Raw genomic sequence first — 26,778 nt, 5'->3', positions numbered from 1 at the left:
GTTTTACGCAAATAACTCGCGCAAAAAGCGACTGATTGCGACGAAACTTCCAGTACCCTCGAGTTAATCAATATTACGCCTATCCTATAATTTGTATGATACTGACTCAAAAGACCTTTGACTTGTGACCTGTTTTCCGAGACCATGTTTGGCCGGAATTGCGTTTTGGCGTATTTCGAGAAGAGCGCGTTTTATTGTCTTTTTGTGGCTTTAAGCGATCAAACATGCGAAAGGATGTTGATCCCATGGATTCTAGTGGGTATCAAGGTCACGTGAAGGTCAGTCAGGTCACTGACCTTTGATGACCTTTGTTCACTCTTTCGAGTTCTACATGTTTCTAGGGTAGATTTTGGAGTTGATTTCGCATTTAAAAACCGTTTGAACATTTAAGAAGTAGTTTTGGTTCCCTCGTAACATGTGACCTGACCTGACCTGACCCGACCTGGCCTAAATGCACGAAAACATCATCTGTGATCCAAAACTAACTTGAAATTCGTGATCAGCACCCCGCAAAACCTTATAACAGCTCCACTTTACGAAGCTCTAACAGGTCCCGATTCCCCGAACTTTGAGTTATATTGACCTGTCAACCAATGACCTAGGACCTTAAAATTGGGTATCATCGGCCTGCTCTCGTCACGGGCAACACGCTCTTTTTCCGCGAAGCTCTAGCTCGATCAGGGGCTGAACGGCAAAGGGGTCCAACGGACCTTCCTCCCCCCTTTACGATGGACGCTGGCAAAGCACCAATATGGGCGAGGGTGAAAATACAGCTGCTGTCATAAAAATTCAGCTTGAATCAAAGGTCAATTTTCTTGCCAAATTTCAGCTCTCGCAGCTATCAACAAAAATAAACATGTGGAGGCGGCACCCGCCTCCCCCCCCTCTCCTCTCGGCCACTGCCAGCGAGGTTTTAAGCGTATCATACGGTTACAAAGCATCATATCAAGATGACACACCCCAGCAGCCATATGCACCGAACAAAAACTTATTACCCACGCTAGTCTATCGGCACCATAGCACATGGTCGAGACTGTCGTCAGCCACGGACGTCGGACACGCACTCGACCAACCCTCTGAGCCCGTTGACTGCGGGTGACCTTGACATGTCAAGCCTGATTGGCGGCCGGCCGCTGTCGTGCGGTCGTTACACGCGGAGGGGAGGGAGACACAAAGCTCTACGTTATAGCTGACCTCTGACCTTTCCCTGCGCCCTGGTCACTGACCCCGCTCCATGTCGCTGGGCGGTGGCATGGCGGTGGAAACCGGTTCTAGCCTCTACACATGCCACCATTCTAACCCTCCCCTCCCCACGCTACTACGCGGCGTGGAGTACGCTCGTGCGTAACTGGGCGGAGCAAGGGGTCACGCGATACAGGGGCGGAACTGGTTGCCCTCCCGCTCGCCGAGCGACCAACGACTAATACCCTGGAGAACCGTACGCGTCGAACAAAAATGGTTATAATTCCGAAGATCGTAGGACGTATCAGCTAAATTTATTCGCAACTTTAAGGTTAACACTTACCTATATTTAACTATAAAACAGAACTACGGCGTGGGATTCCGTCTCCGTGGGACCTTTAACTTAGGGCTGCTTGAAAAGAAAAGCCGGATTTTAGGAAGCATCGTTCGTAACCTCTCATAAAAAAATGCATGTAGATATTGCGCAGAGGTATTATGCAAAACTCTGTGTTGATTATGCCCTTGGTCATCGCAAAACTTCAAAACATAGGCTTACTGCCGGATAGTTTCTATTTGATAAGGCAGTAGTGGCGGAACACATTCAATTAAGGGGGGGGAGGGCACTGCCAACTTTTGGTCCCATTCTTTCCATGCAAAGCCCATAGGGCTAATGCTAAAATGCCAAAATCAAAGGGGGCACGGTGCCCCAGTGCTCTCCCCGTTCCGCCGCCTATGTGATAAAGCTACGAACACAGCGCATTGAACATAGCAGATTGGCCGGCACGTGGTGGATGGTAAACATTTTCCAAAGTCTCGCTCATTTTAGCGTTAATGACATGATGCCAGCAAGCTAATTTTGGTATTGCTGAATGTCCCAGTCATTTTTTGTTAAAAAGCATCGTTGTATATTGTTGTCGGAGGTCACTAAAATGATTTTTGTCGCGCTAAATGCGGCCGCCCGACTTTTGTAAGTTACATATCCACTAAATCGCAAACTTCTTGTCCGAATTGTCTTGTAGTCCAACAGGAACACCGAAAATCACATTCAAATATAAATTTGCGAGAAAAGCCCTCCAATTGAGCGGCAGCCTGCTGGCCACTCAGCTGTGCACTGACCCTTGCACTGACCTGTCCACTGACCGGGTATGTTGGCGGCTCTCCGGTGGCTCTTCCTCAGTCAGGCTGCCCGGCATAAATGCCCGCTGAGTGTCCGCCATGGCCGAAAAGTCGCGAAACAGCTGGTGAAATGGGTCATTGCTCCTGTAAATGGGCAGAGTGAGGGTGACGGTGAGCTAGCTCGTCATCGTGAATGGATAGAGATACAGCGGCGCAGAAAAACTCACTCGATATGGTTCTTTTAACGCTTTTCTAGGATAAGTCCTCAGGTTTGTCTTAGGGTCAGCAGTTTATCCTCCAGAGGGCAAAAACTCCGAAAAATGACGTTTTCATGGAAAATGTTTTTCTGCTAGAACATAGAGTTCACTGGCTAGAACCATTGACTCATAAAGAAAACGACATCCATTTTGCCGATACCAGGGCCCAATCTTACCAATGCCGTGGATGCAGATGCCGTGGATGCCTACCACGGCGGCTGATCCACGGCACTCCATTTACCCAATCTCACCAATGCCGTGCCACGGCATTTCTATTCACGGCATTTTGCCCACGGTACAATTCAGCGCCAGCAGAAAACACGCAACGTGATTGGTCAATTCTTGTCACCTTCGCTATCGGAAATTGTGCGTATTGCTTGTGAACAAGTATAGCTCTCTATTTAAAGTTTTGTCGGGCGTTTATTTGTTTTAGAGCCATACATATGTGTGAAGGATAAGTTATTTGTGGAAAACGTGATAGCAAACTATGAAAAACTAAAGCCTGCCTAAAGAATTCTCCTGAAAAGCGGATTACTGGCCTAGTAAACTTCCGCGAGGACATTCTCGCGCTGAGAAAATCGAGTGGATTAGATTTCAACTTCGTTTCGCCAGCGTCCCAAAATTTTACTTTGGCTTGGGTGTAAGAGGAAGATACTCCGCACTGCAAAGAGGGCTGAGAGTGGAAAATTGCCAGTAAGAAAGGCACTAAAAGTTGAAACAGGGATCATCAATTTTTTTTTGTAAATGTTGGAGAACGTGGGAGCTGCATTATAAGATGATTTAATGCAATATGAAGGTAGGAAAGCCAGCCAGCAAACGTACGTGCAAGTGCTCTTTATTGGTAAAATTGGGAGTGAAAAATTGTTCAGGAAAATTGAAGATGAAAGTGGAAAATTGATTTCAATTGGATGTTACTTCCCATCCAAAACTAGCAAATTTTGGGACACTGCGTTTCGCTGCTCATCATTTCATTTACTTGCTGTCAAGATATTGCAACAATTTTGAGATAAAATTATTGAAGTAACGACCTAGTGATAGCTCCGCTGTTGTTTCTAAGACATTGGAATAATGCAATTGAAATGCAGCTCGTAAAGTTTAAACTTTGGGTACATGCACCCGGCCAGCTCAAGCTATAGCCTTAGTTGCTGCTTTTTACGAGCACGATAACAAAAGGAATTACTCAAAATATTGAAGAAACCCGTCTACATCTCAAAACCATAACATATCAAGAAAAAGGCATTCAGTTCAGAAGCCAGATTGAGACGCATGAAGATAGCATGCTCCGTAGCTGTCTGTGCCAGACAGAAAGTGGTAAAACATGCATTGTGAGTGCTGATACTTGTTTGACAAGTTTACGGTATTTAATTGTTTTAAATATTTACTTAGAAATCATGAAGGATGTTTGTGAGACGTCCGGACGGGGTGAACACTGAAACACCCATATTATAGCATAGGTATATATGTTACAGGGAGTTTGAGAAATCCGTGAGTTTGCAAACTCCCTAGCGAGTTTGCAAACTCCCTGACCCATCAGTGAGTTTGCAAACTCACTAGGGAGTTTACAAATTCACTATGGAGTTTGCAAACTCACTGACCGGTCAGGGAGTTTGAGAAATTCCACAGCGATTGGGCCAAATGAAAACAAGTGTGCCGCATGTGGTTGGCATACGTGCCGTCCGTGATGTTAAAACAAAGGTGGCTAGTTGTAGGGCCTCGCACGCTGACAAAAAGCTTACAGATCCTTAACCCTCGCCCGCGCATGCCATTGTCCCATCCTAGAACGCACATGAGGGGGGGGGGGTTGCCACCCCCTGCGCCATTTCGTTCCTGTTGGAGATAGAGCTTAGCGGTAAAGACCAAAAAGATTCTTTGGGAAGAGACGAATCCAATGGTACCCAGTTTTACCTTCTCAGGTCAGTCATGGACCTACCAGGTCAGGTCAAACTAAAAAATGTTGCTGTTTTGGGTCACCGTTGGATATCAAGTGCGCTGCTTATCATATACCGATGACGATGCCGTTTTCTGGTGCCAAGCCAGCTAGAACCTCTTTGTCACACTATACCCGACCAGGTTTTTGCTACTGAGGTCATTTCAGGTCAAGTTAGGCCAAGGTCAATGATATGTGTTTGTATGTCTGTGTGTATCTGTGTGTATACTGGTGTGTGCACCGATTGTTTATGTGTCCATATTACATGAAATCATGATCTGAGAAGCTTTTACCAAAAATGCAGTCAAACAAATCACAAAAAGTAAATTCAGCCTGCCTAAAACGCAATTATCGTAGATGACCTAGGTTGACCTTGACCCTGACCTTGACATCTGTATCTCGTCGAACAACATGTTCCATGATAGGTGGGAGGTAAGACTGGCAAAAAAGGCCGAAATCAAGGTGTGAAAAGCTCACAAGGCCCATTGCCAACGCAAGATGTTAAGAGAATTGGCCATTTGGGTCATGACATGACCTGAAAAACAAGGTCATATCTCCGAAACCAAAAACCACAGAAACTTGAAATTTTCAGTGGACATCAAGAAAGGACAGAGGAGCAGCTATACGAAAAATCAGCCTTCTAGCTCTAAAAATGTTGAGTGCACTACCTTGGGGGTGGGGGGTGGCAACCACCCCCCCCCCCCCCATGTGCGGGCGAGGGTTCATTGTTTTACCGAAAAAAATGCTACTCTCGCGGCTATGTAAAGGGGAGGTTCGGAGCAACGTGCTCCTCCATTCCGTCGTTTCCATCCTCAGGAATCAGGATACTGAAATCCTTCTCCTCCACGCCGAAACCCCCTGTAGTCGCCGTCTCGTCCAAACGCTAAGCCTCCACACGCCAGATGCTCACTAGTGGTGTATTGCCACAAGTTTCTGTCAAAAACACCGAACTCCGTAAGATTTTCAACTCGCAAATCAATATCACACGCCAGACAAAGGGGGGGGGGGGAGAACAAGTGGAACCAGAAACAGCCAAACTCGCGATAAATCATCATAGTAGTTGGTTCCAAAGTTGAACAATCAACCACAATCGACAAAGCGTACGATAACCAACCTACCATCAAATTGGCGTCCGTAGCCTGAAGACGACGACCAAACCAAAACCAAGTCCAAGCCAAGATGCTTCGCTGCAAGCCTCAAGCCATAACGCCGCCTGTACCAACAAACCAGTTCATGTGACACACGTGGCGCACCAGTTTCGATATCCGCGCACGAGGACATAACAGAAATACAGATACAAAGTCATATAATGGTTGAAAGGCCCAAAAAACTCAGTTCAATCATGAAACATGACTCCAGATAACGTTACATGAATGATATCCGAGCGGAATATACCGAAACTTCATTGTACTTACATCCCAACGACATCACGCGCGCGCCAAACCGAACCAAGAACGAATGAAGACCGAAAAGAGGTGGGTGACGACAACACCTCCGATTTTCACACCTCGTCCGAGAGCAGCCAGAGCGTCAAGAAATTAACCGTGTCCTAAAAATTCACAGACATAAATTTACCAAATATGATAACATATTTCCAAGGGCATATACATAAATCTGAACAAACAATTCTCCGATAACATCTCTATTCTCGCAGCTCCAAATAATATTTATCGATATGACCAATAAACAAATGCACAAAACGCAATTCGCAACCATCTTAGACGCTAAGATGTATATATCACCATTTCGCGGTACAAACTAAATTTATTGTCGCAGAAACTCTTACGAGAAACAACAAATACTGGCAGGTAGCGCCAACATCCGTAATGTGCTGCCACCTATAACACACACTGCTCAACACCTAGCTACACCGATCAACCCTCAGCCAAGAGGTCGCTGTGATCGGCCCTTAGCCCATCTAAACAGCGCTTACACTCCCCCCTTCAGCCCTGCTGAAACCTATCATAGCGCTCCTTGACTACGCACACAACTCCTCCATTCGCAGCTTAGTGAGCAAAAAAAAAAACATGGGGAAACAACTCTACAGCTTCCAACTCGGGAGAAAATGGTAACCCCCAAAGGGAGAACGGAAACTGACTTCATATTTACTACCTACAGACAATGCGCTCACCGTACAACCGGCGGCACACCTGCGCACCACCCCCGATACTTACCACTCCAAGTCCGTACTCTGTATCAAAACTAACTTATGCACAGGTCTCAGATAAGACGAGGTGCCGGTTTTCACCACCGCCTTCCTAACTAGCCCGTCCTTACCTGGAATCGTCCTGACGACTCTGCCCATCTTCCACTGACCTCGTGGAACATCAGGGTCTACCAGCAAAACTACATCCCCATCCGTCACGTTCCGCGAGGCGCTCGTCCATTTCTGCCTCTTTTGCAACGTGGGCAGAAATTCATCCCTGAACCTTATCCAAAACTGTCCCGCTAAATATTGTACCTGACGCCACCTGCGGCGGGAGAAGGAATCTGCATCGGAATAATCCCCGGCCATCAGATGCCCACCAGCGCGGAGGAGAAGGAGGTGGGCGGGAGTCAGCGGCTCAAGATTACCCGAACTCGTCGAAATATACGTCAGAGGACGATTATTCAAAATAGCCTCTACCTCGCAGAAGAGAGTACGGAGCGTCTCTTCATCCACTCTTCCCTGCACCGGCATACTGTTCCAGACCTTACGAAAGGTACGTATCTGCCTCTCTGTGAAGCCACCGAAATGAGATCCAGTCGGCGGGTTAAATTTCCAATCTATCCCCTCGGCGAGTGCTGCACGCTGCAAATGCTCCCTGTCAAGACCCTGCAGCGCCTCCCTAAGCTCTCGCTCTGCACCGACTAGGTTAGTACCCATATCGGACACAACATACCTCACTGGCCCTCGCCGCGCAGCGATTCTACGGATGGCGTTTATCATGGAGTCCGACCGTAATGAATCGAGCAACTCGACATGTACTCCCCTGGTAACCATACAGGTACACATCAGACCATACCGAAGTCTCTCCCCCCGTCCAGACTTTACCGCTATCGGCCCAAATACATCTAATCCTGCATAAGAAAAGGCAGGAGTCTCCGGAGTCACACGCTCTGACGGTAAGTCGGCCATCAACTGCTGCTGCGGGCGTGAGTTCACTCGCCGACACACGACGCATGAACGCAACATCTGCCTGATCTCTGCGCTCGCCCCTATGACCCAATACCGTTCCCGCAGCTTCCAAAACGTGTGATCTCTTCCCTGATGCCCCACAGAGCAATGGGCATCGCGAATAAGCAAACGAGACACATGGTGTTTACGAGGCAGTATGACAGGATGCTTTACCCTCTCTGAAACCGAAAGTGATTCACCTATACGGCCTCCGACTACCAACAGACCACCCTTAACGCACGGGCGCAGCTGCGACAGCGGATGATCACGCCTCACCTTCACAGGACCCTCCACGTCGAGACTCGGGAAATCAACCGCACTTCTCTGAACATGACGAACTATGGCCACCTCTGCACTCTCCAGATCGGCCACAGTAAGACTGCGCTCAGGCGCCACTGCCCTGGCCCTCAGGCCCCGTCTCTTGGCGAGAACGTACCTGCGATACTCGCCAGACTTGATGACATCACAAAACCTGCGAAACCAAGCAACGGCTTTCTTCAGCCGATAGGACGAAGAATAATGTCTGACGAGAGAGTCAGTAGGACTATCTGTCCGATCAGACAGCCCAACCTGACCAACACAAGCAGAGACCTTTACCTCATCCTCGGGCAACTCCACGGCGACTGACGGCTCCTCCGGCCAGCTGTCCTTGTCTTGTGAGAGGGAAACTGGTCCCTTCAGCCATGGCCGCAAAGTACCAGGTCGGGCGCCCCGAGACCCAACATCCGCCGGGTTCGACTTCGACGGCACATATGCCCAGTCCGCGACCTCCGTGGCTGAACGTATCTGTGACAACCGATTGGCTACAAAGGTCCTAAGTCTAGAGGTCCTATTTCTAATCCAGCTAAGAACTATCAAACTATCTGTCCACAGTCTGACGCTGTCCAGCTCCATGGCCATCTCCCGGATCAACAACTGCTTGATCCTTACGGCGAGTGTCGCCGCGGTGAGCTCCAGCCGAGGAACTGTCTGAACACACCGGATCGGGTTCACTCGTGCCTTACCAAATACGAACCCAACAGAAATCTCCCTGCCACTACTCACCGTCTCTACCTCTCTTCTGACATAGGCCACCGCCGCGTGAGCCACCTCACTTGCATCCGCGAAGATATGCAGCTCCGTCCTCAGAACTACGCCAGGGGGCCCGGAGATGTCCCTGTCTAAACGAACCGAATCCAGCTGCCTGGCCTCGGACAGCCACTGCGCCCACTCGTCAGCGAGCTCATCGGGTATCATGTCATCCCAGCTGCAAGATAAAGAGCACAATCTCTGCAACAGCGCCTTACCAACCAAAGTCACTGGTGCGATAATCCCCAACGGATCGAAAATCGAACTCACCGTGGACAGGATTCCCCGACGTGAGACCGGCCTGTCCCCCTTAGTGAAGTCAAAGCAGAATGAATCACCGTTCACTTCCCACTTAAGTCCTAGAGTCCGCTCCGTCATCAACCTATCCTTGTCCAGATCGAGGTCCTTGAGGTTCTTACCCCTGTCTTCTTCAGAGATCTCCTTCAGGAATGCTGCACTGTTGCTAGTGAACTTCCTCATGTTGAAGGCACCGCGACCACACAAGGCCTTCAGATCATGAGCCAGTCCAACGGCATCGTCAACAGATGTCACCGCCACTGCAACATCATCAACGTAACTGTTGCGAACCAATACCTCTGCTGCCTCGGGAAACTGCTCAGCTCCCTCTGCTGCGCACTGTCTGAGAGCGAGAGATGCCACACTGCTGCTGGATACGGCCCCAAACACGTGGGACCGCATTTTCCAGACCTCGACCTCTCCATCCAGATCATCATCACAAAACCAGAGAAACCTCAGCATATCAGAGTCCGATTCTGGGACATGCACCCTATGGTACATGGCCTCTACGTCACACGTGAAGGCAACCGGTCCCTCCCGAAACCTGCAGAGAACCCCCACTAAGGAGTTAGTCAAGTTGGGTCCCCCCTTCAACATGTCGTTCAAACTGACACCATTTGACTGAGCAGCGCAATCGAAAACGACTCGTAGCTTACCCTTCTCAGTCTCCTGCACCCCGTGGTGCGGAAGATACCAGACTGGCTGGCTGCATACCTCGTCATCCGGCACTCTGATGGCGTAGCCGTCCCGATCCAACGAACGAATGATCTCTCGATAGCTCTCAAAGTACTTTGGATCTCTCTTGAACTTCCCACGCAGGGACTCGAACCGTCTCCTCGCTGTGGGAAGGCTGTCAGGAATGTCTCCCAACTGGTTCCTGGGCAGTGCCACCTCGTAGTGCCCCTCATCATCTTTACGAATGGTGGCCTTGACCTCCACCAACCACTCCTGGTCATTTACCGATAGCGCCTCGGAGTCATCCGAAGTGTCCTTAAACTCTGCCTCGTACATGCTATGAAACATGTCAGTGAGGTCACTCTGTTTACTCGCTCGGGGTTCTGTCACACGGAGAAAATGCACCACTGCTCAGTGCTCGCGAGTCACACTCACCTTCAACTCCTGGGCACCGAGGACCGATCACGTACCAACCAAGACAGGTTTTCACCCCGCAAGGTCCGCTCCCTTCCTCAGGATGCCGTACCTCCTGAGCCACCAAAAGTTGTGCGGCATTTGAGCCAATCATTAGCTCTACCGGAGCGTCCAAGTCACGCATCGGTATACCGACCAGATGTGGCCATCTCTCCAAATCCTCCGAGTGACACCCATCCTGCCTCGAGACAGGGATCTGGTCGAGAGTGAATAACGGTGGCAGAGGAAACGTCTCGTCAGAGGAAGTGGGACCAACTTTAGCTCCGTCCACCACCGCCGACTTAACCTCCCGGCCCTCGCTCGTCACCGTGTCGATGGTGATGGTCACCTCGTCCTTCTCTAAACTCAACTGACTCGCCAGACGTGAAGTTACAAAACACCCCGAACTGCCCTGATCTAGGAAGGCGCTCGTGAACACCTCCTTCCCAGCTTTATCAATCAGCCTCACCGGCACCACAGGCATCATGGTGTAGCCGCCTCTGGCATCACTCACTCCAACACCAGCACTGACAATTTTTGGTGCAGTTGGCGAGACCTCAGGACTGGATAAGTTCTGCGGATCAGGACTCCTGTGCAACAGAGTTGCATGCCGGCGCCCACAGATGCCACAGGTCAAGCGGCACTGACAGGACCTGGCCAGGTGTCCTGGTTGCAGACAACCGAAGCAGAGCTGCTTCTGGAAAAGAAAGGCCTTCCTCTCCTCAAGAGGTTTCCAGCGTAGCTGCTCGCATGCGTCTGTACGGTGAGGCTTCCCACAGAACATGCATGCCTCTGGGCGTAGTTCAGCACCGCCTACACCAAGCCGACTATCAGCAGCCTTCGAAGCCGGCGTCGCACGACCCCCGCCTGGAGAAGGCCTGCCGCCTCGTCCAGGGCTTCCACCACTGACGTTCAACGCATTCACCCTGTGATTGCCAGCTCGTCTATCACGCACGTCACTTGATCTGGAGGCAGAACCCCCCAGATCACCACTGGCACCGACACCGAACACTGGGTTCTTCAGGATCCTGAGCTCCCTCTCAAGGAAACTAACCAAATCCCTGAAGCCCACGAAGCCACCACCCTGCTCTCGACCCATCAGCATATCCGCCTCTCGGAGCCATCTGTCTCTGAGGAAGTTGGGAAGTTTCTGCACCACCTCACGCAAAGTCCGCGGGTGCTCTAGCTCCCCCATGCGGACGTCAGTCATCGCGTTTTGTACTTCCACCAAAAAGAGAACCAATCCATCAAGGCCCTGGACGTCCCCAGGGTGGACCCTGGGCCATGACCGTAACTTCCCAATATACGAATCAATGAGAGTATGTGGGTTACCGTACTCCCGCTCAAGGGCACGTCGGGCCTGCTGATAGCCATCCTCTCCGAGATGAAGGAAGTTTCTTACTATCCGGTTTGGACGTCCTCGCGTGTACTGGTCTAAATAAGCCATTAGCTCACACTGGTCAGTAGTCTTGTTGACTACCCGCGTATCAAAAGACCTGACGAACAAACGATAATCCTGGACGTTACCAGAAAACGGCTCCAAAACTGACTGCGGCAGCAAGGACCGCTGTATGTGCAGGGATAGTGCCTTGGTCACGTTATCAGACTCGGATGGACGCTCATGTACCTGAATAACATGAGCTCGCCTCTCTGCATCAGTAAGTGGTCTACCAATGCTCACCAACTGTTCCTCCAAGTCCAACTGTTCTCTCCTAGCTGCAATCCTTACCTTCTCTTGCTCCATCCTAGCCCTACTGGCCACCTCCTGCTCAGCTAGAGCTTCCCGCTCCTTTAAAATGGTCAACCGTGCCAACAACGTCTGTGCGCTATCAGCTGCCACTGAGTGAGACACCCCTGTGCTACTGTGAGATACCTTTGGCTCCACAATGTCCATCTCAGCAGACTCATGATCTTCCGCAGACTTACTTTCTCGCTGGATGAAATCCCACAACCTATCTATCAGTTCAGCCTTTTTCCCAGTAGTATCCAGACCCTTCCCAGCTAATTCCCTCTGCAAATCCTCAACCTTCAATTTTCCCAGTTCCTCCCTAGTATACATGTTGCCTTACTCTCTATGTTACCATCTAAGTCAGCACAAATCAGTGAATTCAAAATAGGGAAAGCTGCGAATGACGGGTTTAGTGCAATACTCCTTATTATACAACTCCGATCTACATTTCACGCGAGGCACCCACACAGTACACGCATTGTACACTTCCTACCAATAATACATACACATTAACATACAATGAGTAATGACACTGGATTTTCTATTTGGTTTTATGATTTTCTATAAAAATACACTGCAAACACACTCCAACCCAATTCCTCTTACTGTCCCCTCACCTTGTGACTAATAGAACTAGTCCAAGTCCGATGAGAACTCCCAAGAGTTCTGATGCTGCTCCAAGCAGGCTGCAGTGGTCAACAGCTCCAGTCGGCAGCTCCAAGCTGGCTGCAGGAGTCCACAGCTCCGAGCAGGCTGCAGGAGTCCACAGCCCCGAGCAGGCTGCAGGGGTCCACAGCTCCGAACAGGCTGCAGGAGTCCACAGCTCCGAGCAGGCCGCAGTCCACAGCCCAGAGCAGGCTGCAGGAGTCAACAGCTCCGAGCAGGTTGCAGGAGTCTACACAGCTCCAAGCAGGCTGCAGGAGTCCACACAGCTCCAAGCCAGCTGCAGAAGTCTACACAGCTCCAAGCAGGCCGCAGAAGTAGACAGCTCCGAGCAGGCCGCAGGGGTAGACAGCTCCGAGCAGGCCGCAGGGGTAGACAGCTCCGAGCAGGCCGCAGGAGTAGACAGCTCCGAGCAGGCCGCAGGAGTAGACAGCTCCGAGCAGGAGCCAGAGCCTTTGATGAAACTGTAGTCGCCGTCTCGTCCAAACGCTAAGCCTCCACACGCCAGATGCTCACTAGTGGTGTATTGCCACAAGTTTCTGTCAAAAACACCGAACTCCGTAAGATTTTCAACTCGCAAATCAATATCACACGCCAGACAAAGGGGGGGGGGGAGAACAAGTGGAACCAGAAACAGCCAAACTCGCGATAAATCATCATAGTAGTTGGTTCCAAAGTTGAACAATCAACCACAATCGACAAAGCGTACGATAACCAACCTACCATCAAATTGGCGTCCGTAGCCTGAAGACGACGACCAAACCAAAACCAAGTCCAAGCCAAGATGCTTCGCTGCAAGCCTCAAGCCATAACGCCGCCTGTATAGTCTCTCTTGAAAGTATCGCGTCATGGGCTGCGGCGGCTCGGCGAACTATTCCCTTCAGTTTGAGGACCCCAGCAGTAAGGTCATGGCCTGTATCATAAAAGTACGCTGTAACACGATTCTACGCCGGCGGTAGGAGGAAAACTGCTATATGACGCAGGCACCAGCGGCTGACAACTGGGTGAAAACAGGTGGAGGCCGGCCAAAGGTCATGCTCGTATCGCTCGCCTTGACCCCGTCCCCCGCCTCAGGCGGATACCGGCGCCGCTTGGGCTCACCAGCCGGGCGCTCATTGGTCTGCCTTAGTGGGCGCCAATCACTCGTGCGCATGACGCGTAAAATCACAACGGAGCAAAGTTCCGTCATAGCCCTTCTGTGAAGAGGCCTTCTGAACGACGTAAAACTTGTCATGAGGGAGGGGGGGGGGGGCAACCTGGCATCAAATGGGGCTTTTAAAAAGAAGACGGCTGAACGGTGAATATTCTTTTTTGGTGCCGTTCACTAAGCGGCTCATTCAAAAGAGAGAACTTCAAGTAGGTATATGACTATAATTGGCTAGAGAGCGAATTGACAAATTGGCTGGAGAGATAATTTTTGTGATTTGAATCCGCTCGCGGGTGCATCTGCAACCACGGATGCATTCTGTTAGCGGGCGCAACTGATGATTTTGTTTTATTTTGTATTTGTCCACGGATTTCCGGATTTTACCAAAAACCTGTGACAGTTGTGCTGATGACAGGTCAAATTGTTAACTTTGCAATGAAACAATCTCAACAAATCCTCTGCGAGTAGGGTGGCTTCCGTTGACCACATGCCTACTCCCATCACAAGCTACCGGACGGCGACTGCCACCTCCCCCTGTCCCTCCGCAGTCCGCAACCACTCCCCTCGGCCCGGCCCGCTGCGCTGGCTGCCTCCGCGTCTCAGGCTTCGGTCAGTGCTTCCAGCGGCTCTCAAACTTTTCCGCTCAGCCGCGGCTGGGACGGGTGGCGCCTTCCCTCAGAGTCGCGATACTTTCAAGAGAGACTATACCAACAAACCCGTTCATGTGACACACGTGGCGCACCAGTTTCGATATTTGCGCACGAGGACATAACAGAAATACAGATACAAAGTCATATAATGGTTGAAAGGCCCAAAAAACTCAGTTCAATCATGAAACATGACTCCAGATAACGTTACATGAATGATATCCGAGCGGAATATACCGAAACTTCATTGTACTTACATCCCAACGACATCACGCGCGCGCCAAACCGAACCAAGAACGAATGAAGACCGAAAAGAGGTGGGTGACGACAACACCTCCGATTTTCACACCTCGTCCGAGAGCAGCCAGAGCGTCAAGAAATTAACCGTGTCCTAAAAATTCACAGACATAAATTTACCAAATATAATAACATATTTCCAAGGGCATATACATAAATCTGAACAGACAATTCTCCGATAACATCTCTATTCTCGCAGCTCCAAATAATATTTATCGATATGACCAATAAACAAATGCACAAAACGCAATTCGCAACCATCTTAGACGCTAAGATTTATATATCACCATTTCGCGGTACAAACTAAATTTATTGTCGCAGAAACTCTTACGAGAAACAACAAATACTGGCAGGTAGCGCCAACATCCGTAATGTGCTGCCACCTATAACACACACTGCTCAACACCTAGCTACACCGATCAACCCTCAGCCAAGAGGTCGCTGTGATCGGCCCTTAGCCCATCTAAACAGCGCTTACACCCCCCACTCCAGGCTGGACAGGCACCTTTATCTCATGCGGGCTGCTCCCTTGGAGCGGCACCGCTACTCCCGAGGGAATGCACCCCGTAGCCGGGTGCAGAGAGTGCTTGGGGGCTGGTCGGTCTGTCCATTCGGACGGGCTCAGCCCCGGCGACTCTGAGGGGTGCCTGCCCAGACCAATGTCTCCCCCTAATTCCTATCATTCGTCCGGCTCTAAAATGGTCTTGTCAGACCGAAAGGGCCTAACCCAACAAAACAAAAACAAACAAGCAGCGTGCGCCAGTCGCAGCTGGGCTGGCTGCCAGCAGCGCCGGCTCTCGATGACACGTCTATGGCGGAGTGGGAATGGGCGTGAATCGGTGCGTGTGCCTGTACTTTAGCATAAGTGACCAACAGTGAGCTGTTTCTACCTTGATATTGAGCCTGACTCTGGAATAGCCACACTTGAGTGGAACGGATCTAATTGGGACGTGAACTAAATAAATGTATGACTGAATAAGGCGGTACATGCATGGATAGATCACTGAGCAGTTTAAAATCACAAAAGATATTTATGGTGTGCATATGATCCAGGCGCGGATACAAGGGGGGGGGGCCATGGGGGCCATGGCCCCCCCCCCTTGGCCGATTTTTTTCAAAAATAAAATAAAAAGTTAAAAAGCTGAAAAGGGGGCCTCCTGAAAATAAAGTGGCCGAAATCCGATGAGTTTTTTTTAACCTACCCACTTAGTTATTTCTTAGAAGACTAGCTGAGAAGACTTCTTTGTTAGAAAATTGGTAAAGCTTTTCATAACTTGGAGGTCTCTTATACTCACAGAGATGACCACTTTTACAGGGCCTCCTAACCTGCACAGAGGGCCTCCAAGCCTGCACAGATGTTGAGATGTTGCCTGAACAGCTAGATAAGCTCAATAGACGCAGTTTTTTTTGGGGGGGCCAACAAGTGGGAAGATGGGGCCTCCAACAGGTGGGATTATGGGGGGGCCTCCTGGTTTCTAATGGCCCCTCCCTTGGAGATTTTCTGGATCCGCCCCTGATATGATCTATACGCTTTTTGTCAGCGTGCGAGGCCCTACAACTAGCCACCTTTGTTTTAACATCACGGACGGCACGTATGCCACCCACATGCTGCACACTTGTTTTTATTTGGCCCAATCGCTCTGGAATTTCTCAAACTCCCTGACCGGTCAGTGAGTTTGCAAACTCACTAGGGAGTTTGCAAACTCACGGATTTCTCAAACTCCCTGTAACATATAGATAGGTTTGGCATTGGTATGAGTGGGCCCAGATGCTAAAATTGCCTCCACGAACTCGTATGGATTTGAAAAATAAGACCATATAATGAATAAACATGTTTATTTTTATGGATTTGAGTGTGATTTTATCCCTGGAAAATACATGTTTTTGAAATAATCACCATGCGTGTAATCGTCGCTCTAAGATGTCAAGGGCATTATATGAATAATTCTTTACTTTAAAAAAATAATAGTGTCAAATATTGCAATAGTAACACCCTCCAAGCGACCTATCCCTTCACGGCACCCGCCATTCACGGCACTAGAAGGTGGCGTGAATGGAACGGCCACCGACAGCGCAAACAGCTGATTATTTGCGTTTGTTCTGCCGCTCTCGCGGCAGCTTGTGCCACTGCCCATGTTAAAGCACTGCCAAAATGCCGTGGATAAACATCGACCGCATGCCGTGAATGAGATGGCGTGAATAGCTATCCACGGCATTGGTAATATGCCGTTGCCGTGAATGGGCTCCATTCACGGCATTTTGCCTATTCACGGCATTGGTAAGATTGGGCCCAGGTTCCTCTCGTCTAGACGCGTCGAATGAACTATAAGCTGACCTTGAAGTGACTTAAAATTTGACTAAAATTTGAAGGTCAGGATCATGAACTGTACAGAAAAGGTCATATTGCATGTCAGTCGATCATCGTTGAGGCGAACACATCTAAGGTGCTCCAATCACTCAAGCATGCCTATCAAAAATTACTGTCAACACCTGTTGGGGACCTTTTATGATCTGAGATGACCTATGGGGCATACAAGGGATCCTGGCGGGGTGGCAGTTTTCCGATTCAGTGTGTCGTGTCTATTGTTATTATTCTTCACCGACATCATAGTTAGTGTCAAAAATGTTAATGCTCTTTAACCCTCGCCGGACCTATTGGTTTTCTACATACGCGCCGGCCGAGGGGGGGGGGGGGCGGTTACGACCCCTCATCACGCGGTGTCACATCCTGGAAAACCGAAACCTCGCGTTGTATTTGATGCAGCGGCGCAGTACGAGGGCATGTCTCTGAACAACTGTCTTCTGACGGGACCTGCCTTGTTGCAGACCTTGATCGGAGTGCTGCTGCGCCTCAGGCAGGAGCGCGTAGCCTTGGTCGCTGACATATTCCAAATGTTCCACCAGATCCGTGCGAGACCTGAAGACCAACCAGCGCTGTCGTTTCTCTGGCGGCGACTAGAGACAGCAGAGCCACCGCCACTGTACCAGATGATGGTCGTGATATTCGGTGCAAGATGCAGCCCATGTATCGCGAACTACGTCTTGCGGCAGACACTGGCTGAGGACACCGCCGAGGAGCGTCCAGAGGAGGGAAGCCCGACGCTGCTCTCCAGTTTCTACGTGGATGTTTTTCTACGAGCTGAAAGAAGTCCAGAAGCAGCGCGGACGACAATGAAGAAAGTGCAGTCGCTGATGATTCAAGGAGGATTCAAACTCACCAAGTGGAAGTCAAACCATCCAGAGCTCCTCGAGGAGATACCCGAAGACGAAAGAGATGCGTCCCAGAAGAGGTTGGTACCGTTTGACGGAGGAGTCGGAAAGGCGCTCGGCTGCGTTTGGTGTCCGGCTGAGGACACACTCAGCGTCGAAGTGCGCAACTCGGACGTCACAGCAGCGAAGAGGAATGTGGTGAGCGTGGCAGCCTCAGCATTCGAACCCCTCGGGCTCTCGTCTCACCCTTCATGCTCCAGGTAGAGATCCTGATACAGAAGCGCTCCTCAAGCTAGATTGGGACGACCCAATCTCAGGTCCTGAGCTCTCTCTGTGGCAAAGGTGGCTCGGTAAGCTGCCTGAGGTTGGCAGTATCAGAGTACAGCGCTGCCTGAAAGAGTTGACTGAGAGAGACGTCAAGAACATGGAGCTTCATCTATTCTCGGACGCTTCCGAGAGCATGTTTGCAGCGGTGTGCTACGTGCGGGTGACGGATGTTGATGGGCACACCACCACCAGCCTTGTGATGGCACGGACGAGAGTTGTTCCTCTAAAGCAACTTTCGATTGTCCGCATGGAGCTTCAGGGTGCCGTCCTCGCAACGAGACTGGCCAAGAGGGTGCTGAACGAGCTCACTTACTGGTTTGATGATATCGTGTTCTGGTTGGACAGCAAAGTTGTCCTGCAGTTTGTGTCGAATGAGAGTCGTGTGTTTCAGACATTTGTTGCGAACAGAGTGTCGGATATCAGGGACTCCACATCGCCTTCACAGTGGAGGCATGTCCCAGGGACGCAAAACCCGGCGGACATCGGCTCTCGTGGTCTATCGGCACCACAGCTGAAGAACTCTTCCCTGTGGTGGAATGGGCCCGACTTCCTCCAGCAGGACCGTAGCAGTTGGCCGTCTCTGGAGGTGCCGAGTGTCACACCCGACCTGCCAGAGCTGAAGAAGACTGAAAGACCGGTTGTTGGCTTCACAGGCAATGTGAGTGGACTGGAGCCGCTGGTAGATCCGACGCGGTTCTCATCGTGGACCAAATGTAAGCGCGTGGTCGCTTGGGTCCTCCGATTCGTCCAGAACGCGTCCGGGAGAGGCAAGGAGCGGGGCCCCATCAAGGTGGAGGAACTAGAACAAGCGGATAGATTGATCATCAAGCAGGACCAGGAACTGAAAGGACCGAGCCGCCACCCGGCCTGTCACTATGTAAGGATGAATTTGGACTCATGAGAGTGACGGCGTTTAACGAACGCTCCAGCTGAGATCTGTCGCCATCCAGTCGTACTCAGACCGGAGAGCGAGGTCACAAGGTTGATCGTGACCGATCTACATGCTAGCTGTATGCGTGCTGGTCTCAACCATACCCTGAACCTGTTCAAGGAGAGGTACTGGATGCCAAAGGCCAGAGCAGCGGTGAAGAAGGTGATCTGGTGCTGCGCGTTCTGCCGCAACCGAAGAGCCGCCCCTGCGTATCCGAAGATGGCGGACCTCCCCAAGGAGAGATTTGACACATCCTGACCGTATGCCTCGGTGGGTCTGGACTTCCTAGGACCGATTGAAGTCAGGAAGCTCAGAAAGACTGAGAAACGCTACATCCTTCTCGTGACCTGTCTGGCCACCAGGGCCATCCATCTCGAAGTTGCAGAATCACTGAGCACCGACTCGTTCCTGATGGCTCTGCGTCGGTTCATTGCTCGCCGTGGCCGACCTGCACTCATCTAGTCTGACAACGGGACCAACCTCGTCGGCAAGGAGAGAGCGTTGCGGGAGGCTATCAAAGAGTGGAACCAGGAGAAAATCTGTGATGAGCTGAGCCAGAAAAACATCCAATGGAAGTTCAAACCGCCAAGCGCCAGCCATATGGGCGGCGTTTGGGAGAGGCTCGTCGCGTCCGTGAAGAGAGCCCTTCGGGTGGTTCTGAGGAACCAGATAGTGCCAGACGATGTTCTCCACACAGCAGTGCTGGAGGTGGAGTATCAGGTAAACTCAAGACATTTGACGTACGTGTCAGGACACGGTGGTGATCCCGAGGCACTAACTCCGAACCACTTTCACATGGGAGTGGTGCCGGACGGATCTGTCTTGCCTCCGGGCATTTTTGAAGGTGACGAGACGTCACGCAAACGTTGGAGACAAAGCCAGGCCATCGCCTGGCTTTGTCCATACTTGGTCCTATCAGATCAAGTATGGAAAAGATGGCTGAAAGAATATCTCCCGACTCTCATTGAACGTAAGATGTGGTGCAAAGAGTCAAGAAATGTGGCCGTGGATGATGTTGTCCTGCTCGCAGAAGATGTTCCCCGAGGATGCTGGCTTCAGGGGGTGGTACAAGAAGTGACAGAAGGTGCTGATGGAGTGGTGCGCTCGGCGCTGGTGCGCACATCAAGTGGGACGTACAGGCGCCCATGTACAAAGAGCTGCCATCTGGAGGGACGGATGGCGCAGTGATAGGTGCCAGGATCGCATGAGACTGTGCATGTAAGCGGCTGACGGGCATGCTCTGAAACGCTCTGCATAAAGTACGTTTTTTCATATGTGCACGCCAAGCCTCACATTCTGCTAATTTGTTTTTTCCTTTATCACTTATTCCCTGCCATTTGACCTTCTCCGTGTTTCCCCTCCTGGATTTGGAGGACAGCACAGACTACGGAGCCCTGGTTGAGGATCGACTGCCTGCTGCTGATGGTGACGGCTGGCGCCGCAGCAGGTGCCTCGCCTCTTCAGTGTGCCGGCGGCATGGGAGCCATGCAGGGAAACGGCTGCCTGCCGGCTTTGCTGGTGGTGGCAGGGTCGATTATGCTCGGCCGACGGTGGCCGAGTCTGCAGATGGTCGGCAGAGTGGAACTCTGATGCCGGTCTCGCCGGTAATGACTGGTCTATTGATATCTGGTGTGGTGCCAGGCCAGGGACCGGTTGGCGCGGAGCTGATGTGTAGCCAGTGCTGGCTGGCTCTGTTGTGCCGGGCCACCTAGCGCTGGCCCTATGGGGCTCGCGGCGCCGGTCCTACCGGCGATTGTGGTGTACGGCTTCTGTAAGATGATGTACTCTTTCCGATTTATGTTTACGGTGCAGTCTAGCGTAGTTCTATACTAATTACCTGTAGCGTTACCTGCGTGACGGCCATATCATAACTTTACAATTACTCGCATAATCGACACCACACCAACGTTGCAGCCATGTTAACTTCACTTTTATATTCGGTATAGGGGAGAGTGGGGAAAGATGCCCAGGGTTTTGCTATGTCATATATTATTCGAAAATGACGATGGGAAAGCAAAAACTTGGAGTTTCAACGGAAGCCGACATCATTTTTCTCCAAAAATATCACACTTTCGTGCCTGAAATGTTATAACTTTTTTTTGCTATTAAGCATTTTCCTGAAGAAGTGAAAGGGGACATGTTACCCCACAGGGTGGGAAAGACGCCCCCTGACGTTGGGAAAGATGCCCCCTGCACTATAAGTGACATAAATGGGCACGTGAATCGCCTGAACGAAAGAGTAGTCCCTTCGAGCCTGCAGTAGACACCAAACGTCATCATAAGGGCCCTCAAAAGTAGTCGTAAGGGGCTTCAGAGGTCATCGTTAGGGCCATCATAGTCCAGCGCGGCCAAACAAGCCTCCGTGGTGGCGTTCGGAGACCACTGTGGGGCTCTTATAGGTCGTCATGATGCTTGAGGGTCCTCGAGCCCATCGTGGGGACCTCCGATGCCAGCGCGGCCCGTGGGGCCAACGTGGGAGCCCTCAAAGGATGTCGTGAGGGGCCCTGGAGCCAATGATGGGGCCCACAGAGGCCGTCGTGAGAGCTCTCAGAGTCAGATGCCGCCCAAAAAGTCGCTATGTGGGCCGAGAGACCGGCATGGGGAGCACCCGACCGTACTGGACTCTCAATAGTCCCAGATCGGCTTTTGTCTACATCACATGTATGTAATAAATGATTTGACGGGCTGTTTGAAGGACAGCCTACGGATTTAGGGGGGCGTCTTTCCCCATCAGGACAGAAGGCATCTTACCCCAAGGTACCGAAGTAACATTAAATCAGTACAATTTGTTAGCCATAAAACTACACCCTGAAACAAACTGTTTGGGACACAGTACACGCATGCTAATATATCGCGACTATAGCAAGGGACGCAAATATTATTTACCTTCTTTGATATTTACAATGTTCTGACACCAAAATATTTTTTGAAAGCAGCAAATAAAAAACATGCAATCATCAGCCAGCCGTTGCCCAACTGAGCTTCGCAATTTTTTGTGCAGTTAACAAGGCAGGCTTCCGCTTTACGCTAAGAACATTAATTTCCAGGTCCGATTCTTTGTTTCGCCGCTAGAGGGAGTGGGGCGTCTTTCCCACCCTGGGCATCTTACCCTACTCTCCCCTATTTTACGTAGCTCCAGTTCTATGATCTGTATATTTAATGTAACACGGCCGCGCGCCCAGCCCGCCACGACGGTGCCGCTGAGTCGCGCCAGCCTGTCGCGCGCCATCCGTCATTCATGCCGGCCCGCGCAGAATAGTGACCTGGTTAATATCCGCCAATGCTTCCGACGCGTTTCTTAAAACGATATCATGCTACGCCCCCCTCAACCACGGTGCCAGCGCGTGACGATTGGCAACTCACTTGACACGTGTCTCCTGGGAGCTACCAGAGAGCCGAGGGGCGGTGACCTAGTAATAACCAATCACAAGACGAGTCTCAAAGCGAAAATGTTTTAATCCAATAGCGGGCCGTCACGCAGGATAGTTTTATATTCTAACTAGTACGTGGTACTGTGGTAGGAACTAGGTCGGGGTGAACCGAGCCGAGAGCTCCCCGGCAAAGAGAATGGGAGAAGACCTAGAGCCATCATCGGCGACGGACGTGTTCTCTCTCGCTCGAGGAGACCTCCGAACTCCACAGCCGCTGGACGCAATACCATCCGCTCCGCGTGCTTGTGTGAGAAGACCCCCGAGTCCCGGAGCCATCGGACGTGTACCATCTGCTCTGTGTGCCGACACCATAGCCGATCACCCTGCTCTGTGTTGTGCTGCTCGAATACAACTCGACCGGAAGACCATCGTCTCTGACGAGGGCCGCCAACGACACATAGTTCCCCGCTCTGGGCACGAGAACACACACGTGTTACACTTCTGGCCGGCAGTGATACCGTCTTGTTCTGTGGTGCGTGGAACGATGGTGTTGCGCCGTGCTACCTGACCAGTGACTGCACCAGTGGTGAAGAGTCAAGTCGCAGTGCCACGCTGATCTCCCCGGACTGCGTGGCTTCGTATGCTGGCCACCGGCGTCGCGGTCTGGCCGTGGGACGTCACGCAGTGGACGGCTCGGGACGTCGAGCGGCGCCGCTTTGAACGGCTCGGGGCGTCGGCGGCGCCCCTTTCTGGACTGTGAACGTGAACAGTGGTGAGTGCCGTGTCGAGCCATCGAGTGGTGTGATGGTATAATTATTCAGTCACTATCAGTTGTAAGGAGTCGCTGGAGGTGTTAGAACTTAGAAGGTCGCTCAGTTTTGTGAGTTTTCGTCTCCGCCGAAAACTGGGGGGAGGTTGTTGCGACTCTCAGTATAAGGATGACGTGTTACAGGAGTCCTATGTTCAGAGATGGCCGCAAAATTTGGCAGTTAGTGTTGTCGATACTGCAGTTGTTTATTCCTATGATTGTTGTCATGCGGCGCGAATGTTACATTTCGGGCGCATAATGCCACGCCCAAACACGTGTGTCGGCTACTGCGTACTTTTTTAGACAAAGGTTCAGGCCGAGAGGCGTACCGGCTGGACGGGATTCGTCTCACCCTTACGCCCAAAACATTTCGGTTGGTATATTGATCTGAGCGTTGATTGATGTTGAACTTTATTTGGGAACTGAAGCACTTAGAGTTAGCCCTCGCCCGTATAGGGGGGGGGGGGGGTCGAACGGACCCCCCATGGTTTTTCGCGAATAACTCGCGTAAAAAGCGGCCGATCGCGACCAAACTTTCAGTACCCTCGCGTTAATCAATTTTACACCTATCCTGAAAATTTCATGACCCTGACCCCAATGACCTTTGACCTGTGACCTACTTTTCGAGACCATGTTTGGCCGGAATCGCGATTCGGCGTATGTCGGCTCGCATTAGCCGCGCGTTTGCAGTCTTTTCGTGGTTTCAAGCGTTCAAACATGTGATATGATGTTGCCCCCATGCATCAGGGTGGGTGTCAAGGTCACCTGAAGGTCAGGTCAGGTCATTGACCTTTGGTGACCTCGGTTCACTTTTTCGAGTTTTACATGTTTCTAGGCCAGTTTTTGGAGCTGAATTCGAATTTAGCAACCATATGAACATTTACGAAGTAGTTTTGGTGCCTTCGTAACATGTTACGAAGCTGTCAGAAGCGGTTGACACCTACTAGGAATACCCGGCAGGACCCCTACTGGTTGACCTGACCTGACCTGACCCGACCTGGACTAAATGCATAAAGACATCATCTGTGATCAAAACTAACCTTCGCCCCAGTGGGGGGGCATATGTTACCACCCTGTCGCGTTTTTTGCGGATAAATAAAAAACCGCGGCGCGTAGCGCCGCGCCGCTTGGCATAGCTATTTGTACATCAATTTTGGACAATTTGTGAAATTTTCGACCCCAGGTCATGTCAGGTCAGGTCACCAGGTCAAGTTAACTGACCAAGCCTAAAAAAAAAGTTTGCAATCATGTCCAGCCTGCAGTGTTTGTCAGAAAGGCTTCAAACTTGGTGGATTGTATGATGTTATGGGCCCCTACAATTTTTATATCTCGGATTTTTTATATCCGTGACCTAAGGTCAGGTCAGTGCCGTGACCTTACCATTATAAGTCAATGGAGAAAAATGAAAATGCCTCTAGATCCGTGTGTACGCATAGGAACAGTCCAAATATTTCAGAATCACAATGATTTGGACCACCCGTGATGACCAAGGTGTCATTTTTGCTGATAGCCTCTAGAAAGGTCATCCGAGGTCATTTGAGGCTACAAACAGATTTTTGCCAATAACTCGCGATTGGAAAGAGATAGAACGCTGGGGATGGTTTCATTGTGTTTGTTTTGCTGAGACGCATCGAATGATATGCAACATGACCTTTTCCGGTCAGGTCATGACCTTGACCTGAGGTCAAATTTTCAAGTTGACCTTTCAAGGTCAAATTATAGTTCATTCGACGCGTTTCGTCGAGAGGAACACGATTCTGGCAATAGAAATGCCGTGGCCCTTTCTAGTCAAAAGTTATTGTCGAAAAACACTTTGCAAAAAAACAGCTATTTTTGGAGTTTTTGCTCTCTGCAGGCTAAACCGTTGACCTGAGGTCAATTTTGATGATGGCCTTATCGAAAGAAGAGTTCAAAAGCTATCGATTGCTTTTCCATGCGTTTTTCTAGCTATCATAGTTCCTGAGATAAAAGCATGTTTTCTGAAAAATATAATGACATTTGGGAAATTTTGACCTTTGATGACCTCCAGTGACCCCAATATTGCTCCAAGAAGAAAAATGACCGTAAAACTTTCAAACGTACGCATTAAGAGCTATCGACTGCTTTTTACCGCGTCTTTCTAGCCCTCTTAGTTTTTGAGTTAGAGGTGGGTGGTAACATATGCCCCCCCCCCCCACTAGGGCGAAGTTGGCTGAGACCGCCACTGGGGCGCGGGCTAACATGATATTCGTGATCAGCGCCCCGAAAAACCCCATAGCAGCCACACTTTACGACGTTCTAACAGGTCCCGATTTTCCGACTTTTGGGTCATTGACCTGACCTGCAAGGTCAACCAATGACCTAGGACCTTAAAACTAGGTATCGTCGGCTTCCTCTCGTCACGGGCAACACGCTCGTTTTTTTCTGCGAAGCTCTAGCTCGATCAGGGGCGAAACGGCAAGGGGGGGTCCAACGGACCCCCCTCCCTTATAGGGAGGGGGGTCCGGCGTTCGCGGCTGGAAAAACACAAATACGGGCGAGGGTTAACCCTCGCCGGCCGAGGGGGGGGGCGGGTGCCGCCCCCCCCCCATAGGGTTTTTTCGCGATAGCTCCGAACACGCTGGCGATAGAGAGCTGAAACTTGGCATACCTGACCTTTGATCCAAGCCGGATCTTTTGACACCAACCGCATTTTTGGGTCAGGTCAGGTCACTGACCTATGACGTCATAAGTGAACCTCTGCACGGTCTTCAGATGTCCGATTTTCCGACTTTTAGGTCATTGACCTGACCTGCAAGGTCAACCAATGACCTAGGACCTTAAAACTAGGTATCGTCGGCTTCCTCTCGTCACGGGCAACACGCTCGTTTTTTCTGGGAAGCTATAGCTCGATCAGGGGCGAAACGGCAAGGGGGGGTCCAACGGACCCCCCTCCCTTATAGGGGGGGGGGGGGGGGGTCCGGCGTTCGCGGCTGGAAAAACACAAATACGGGCGAGGGTTAACCCTCGCCGGCCGAGGGGGGGGGGCGGGTGCCGCCCCCCCCCCATAGGGTTTTTTCGCGATAGCTCCGAACACGCTGGCGATAGAGAGCTGAAACTTGGCATACCTGACCTTTGATCCAAGCCGGATCTTTTGACACCAACCGCATTTTTGGGTCAGGTCAGGTCACTGACCTATGACGTCATAAGTGAACCTCTGCACGGTCTTCAGATGTCGCAACTTCGCAACGCCCTCACTGCCAGAGGAGATGTCACAGGGAAATGAAACTTGCAGGATCTAGTATCCATTATGAGTCCCACAACTAATATATCTCGGATTTTTCCTGAAGGTCATATGAGGTCACGTCATTTTCGTGACCTCACCATTATAAGTCAATGGGGAAAAATGAAAACTGCTATTCTGGCGCCGGGAACGATCTCCAACTATCTCAAGCACACAGAATCGTGATTTGATGCACTCCTTGCAAGGTTAGATGCGTCACTTTTGCAATGTTGACCTTACGTGACGTCATTTATGACGTCATCAAGGTCATATTA

The 26,778-nt window shown here is 50.8% G+C and overlaps 2 protein-coding genes across 2 annotated transcripts in view; both read right to left on the bottom strand.

Moving 5' to 3' along the window:
* LOC122363471 overlaps positions 1–26,778 on the bottom strand; it is a 173,518-nt gene that overhangs the window by 90,406 nt on the left and 56,334 nt on the right. Inside the window, exon 4 of the mRNA XM_043332763.1 lies at positions 2,323–2,442. Coding sequence (XP_043188698.1) covers positions 2,323–2,442 — 120 coding nt within the window. The remainder of the gene's footprint in view (positions 1–2,322; positions 2,443–26,778) is intronic.
* Positions 10,047–13,341, bottom strand: LOC122363473. Its single transcript, XM_043332765.1, has 2 exons — positions 13,248–13,341; positions 10,047–13,063 (listed from the first exon to the last, which is right to left on the bottom strand). The coding sequence occupies exon 2, from the start codon at positions 12,189–12,191 to the stop codon at positions 10,047–10,049; it is 2,145 nt and encodes a 714-aa protein (XP_043188700.1). The 5' UTR covers positions 12,192–13,063; positions 13,248–13,341.

This window comes from Amphibalanus amphitrite, unplaced genomic scaffold (genome assembly GCF_019059575.1).
Source record: "Amphibalanus amphitrite isolate SeventyFive unplaced genomic scaffold, NRLGWU_Aamphi_draft 000622F_arrow, whole genome shotgun sequence".
Taxonomy (NCBI): Eukaryota; Metazoa; Arthropoda; class Thecostraca; order Balanomorpha; family Balanidae; genus Amphibalanus; species Amphibalanus amphitrite.
Note: the sequence above shows the minus strand (reverse complement) of the source record. Positions and strands in the feature narration are given on the sequence as shown.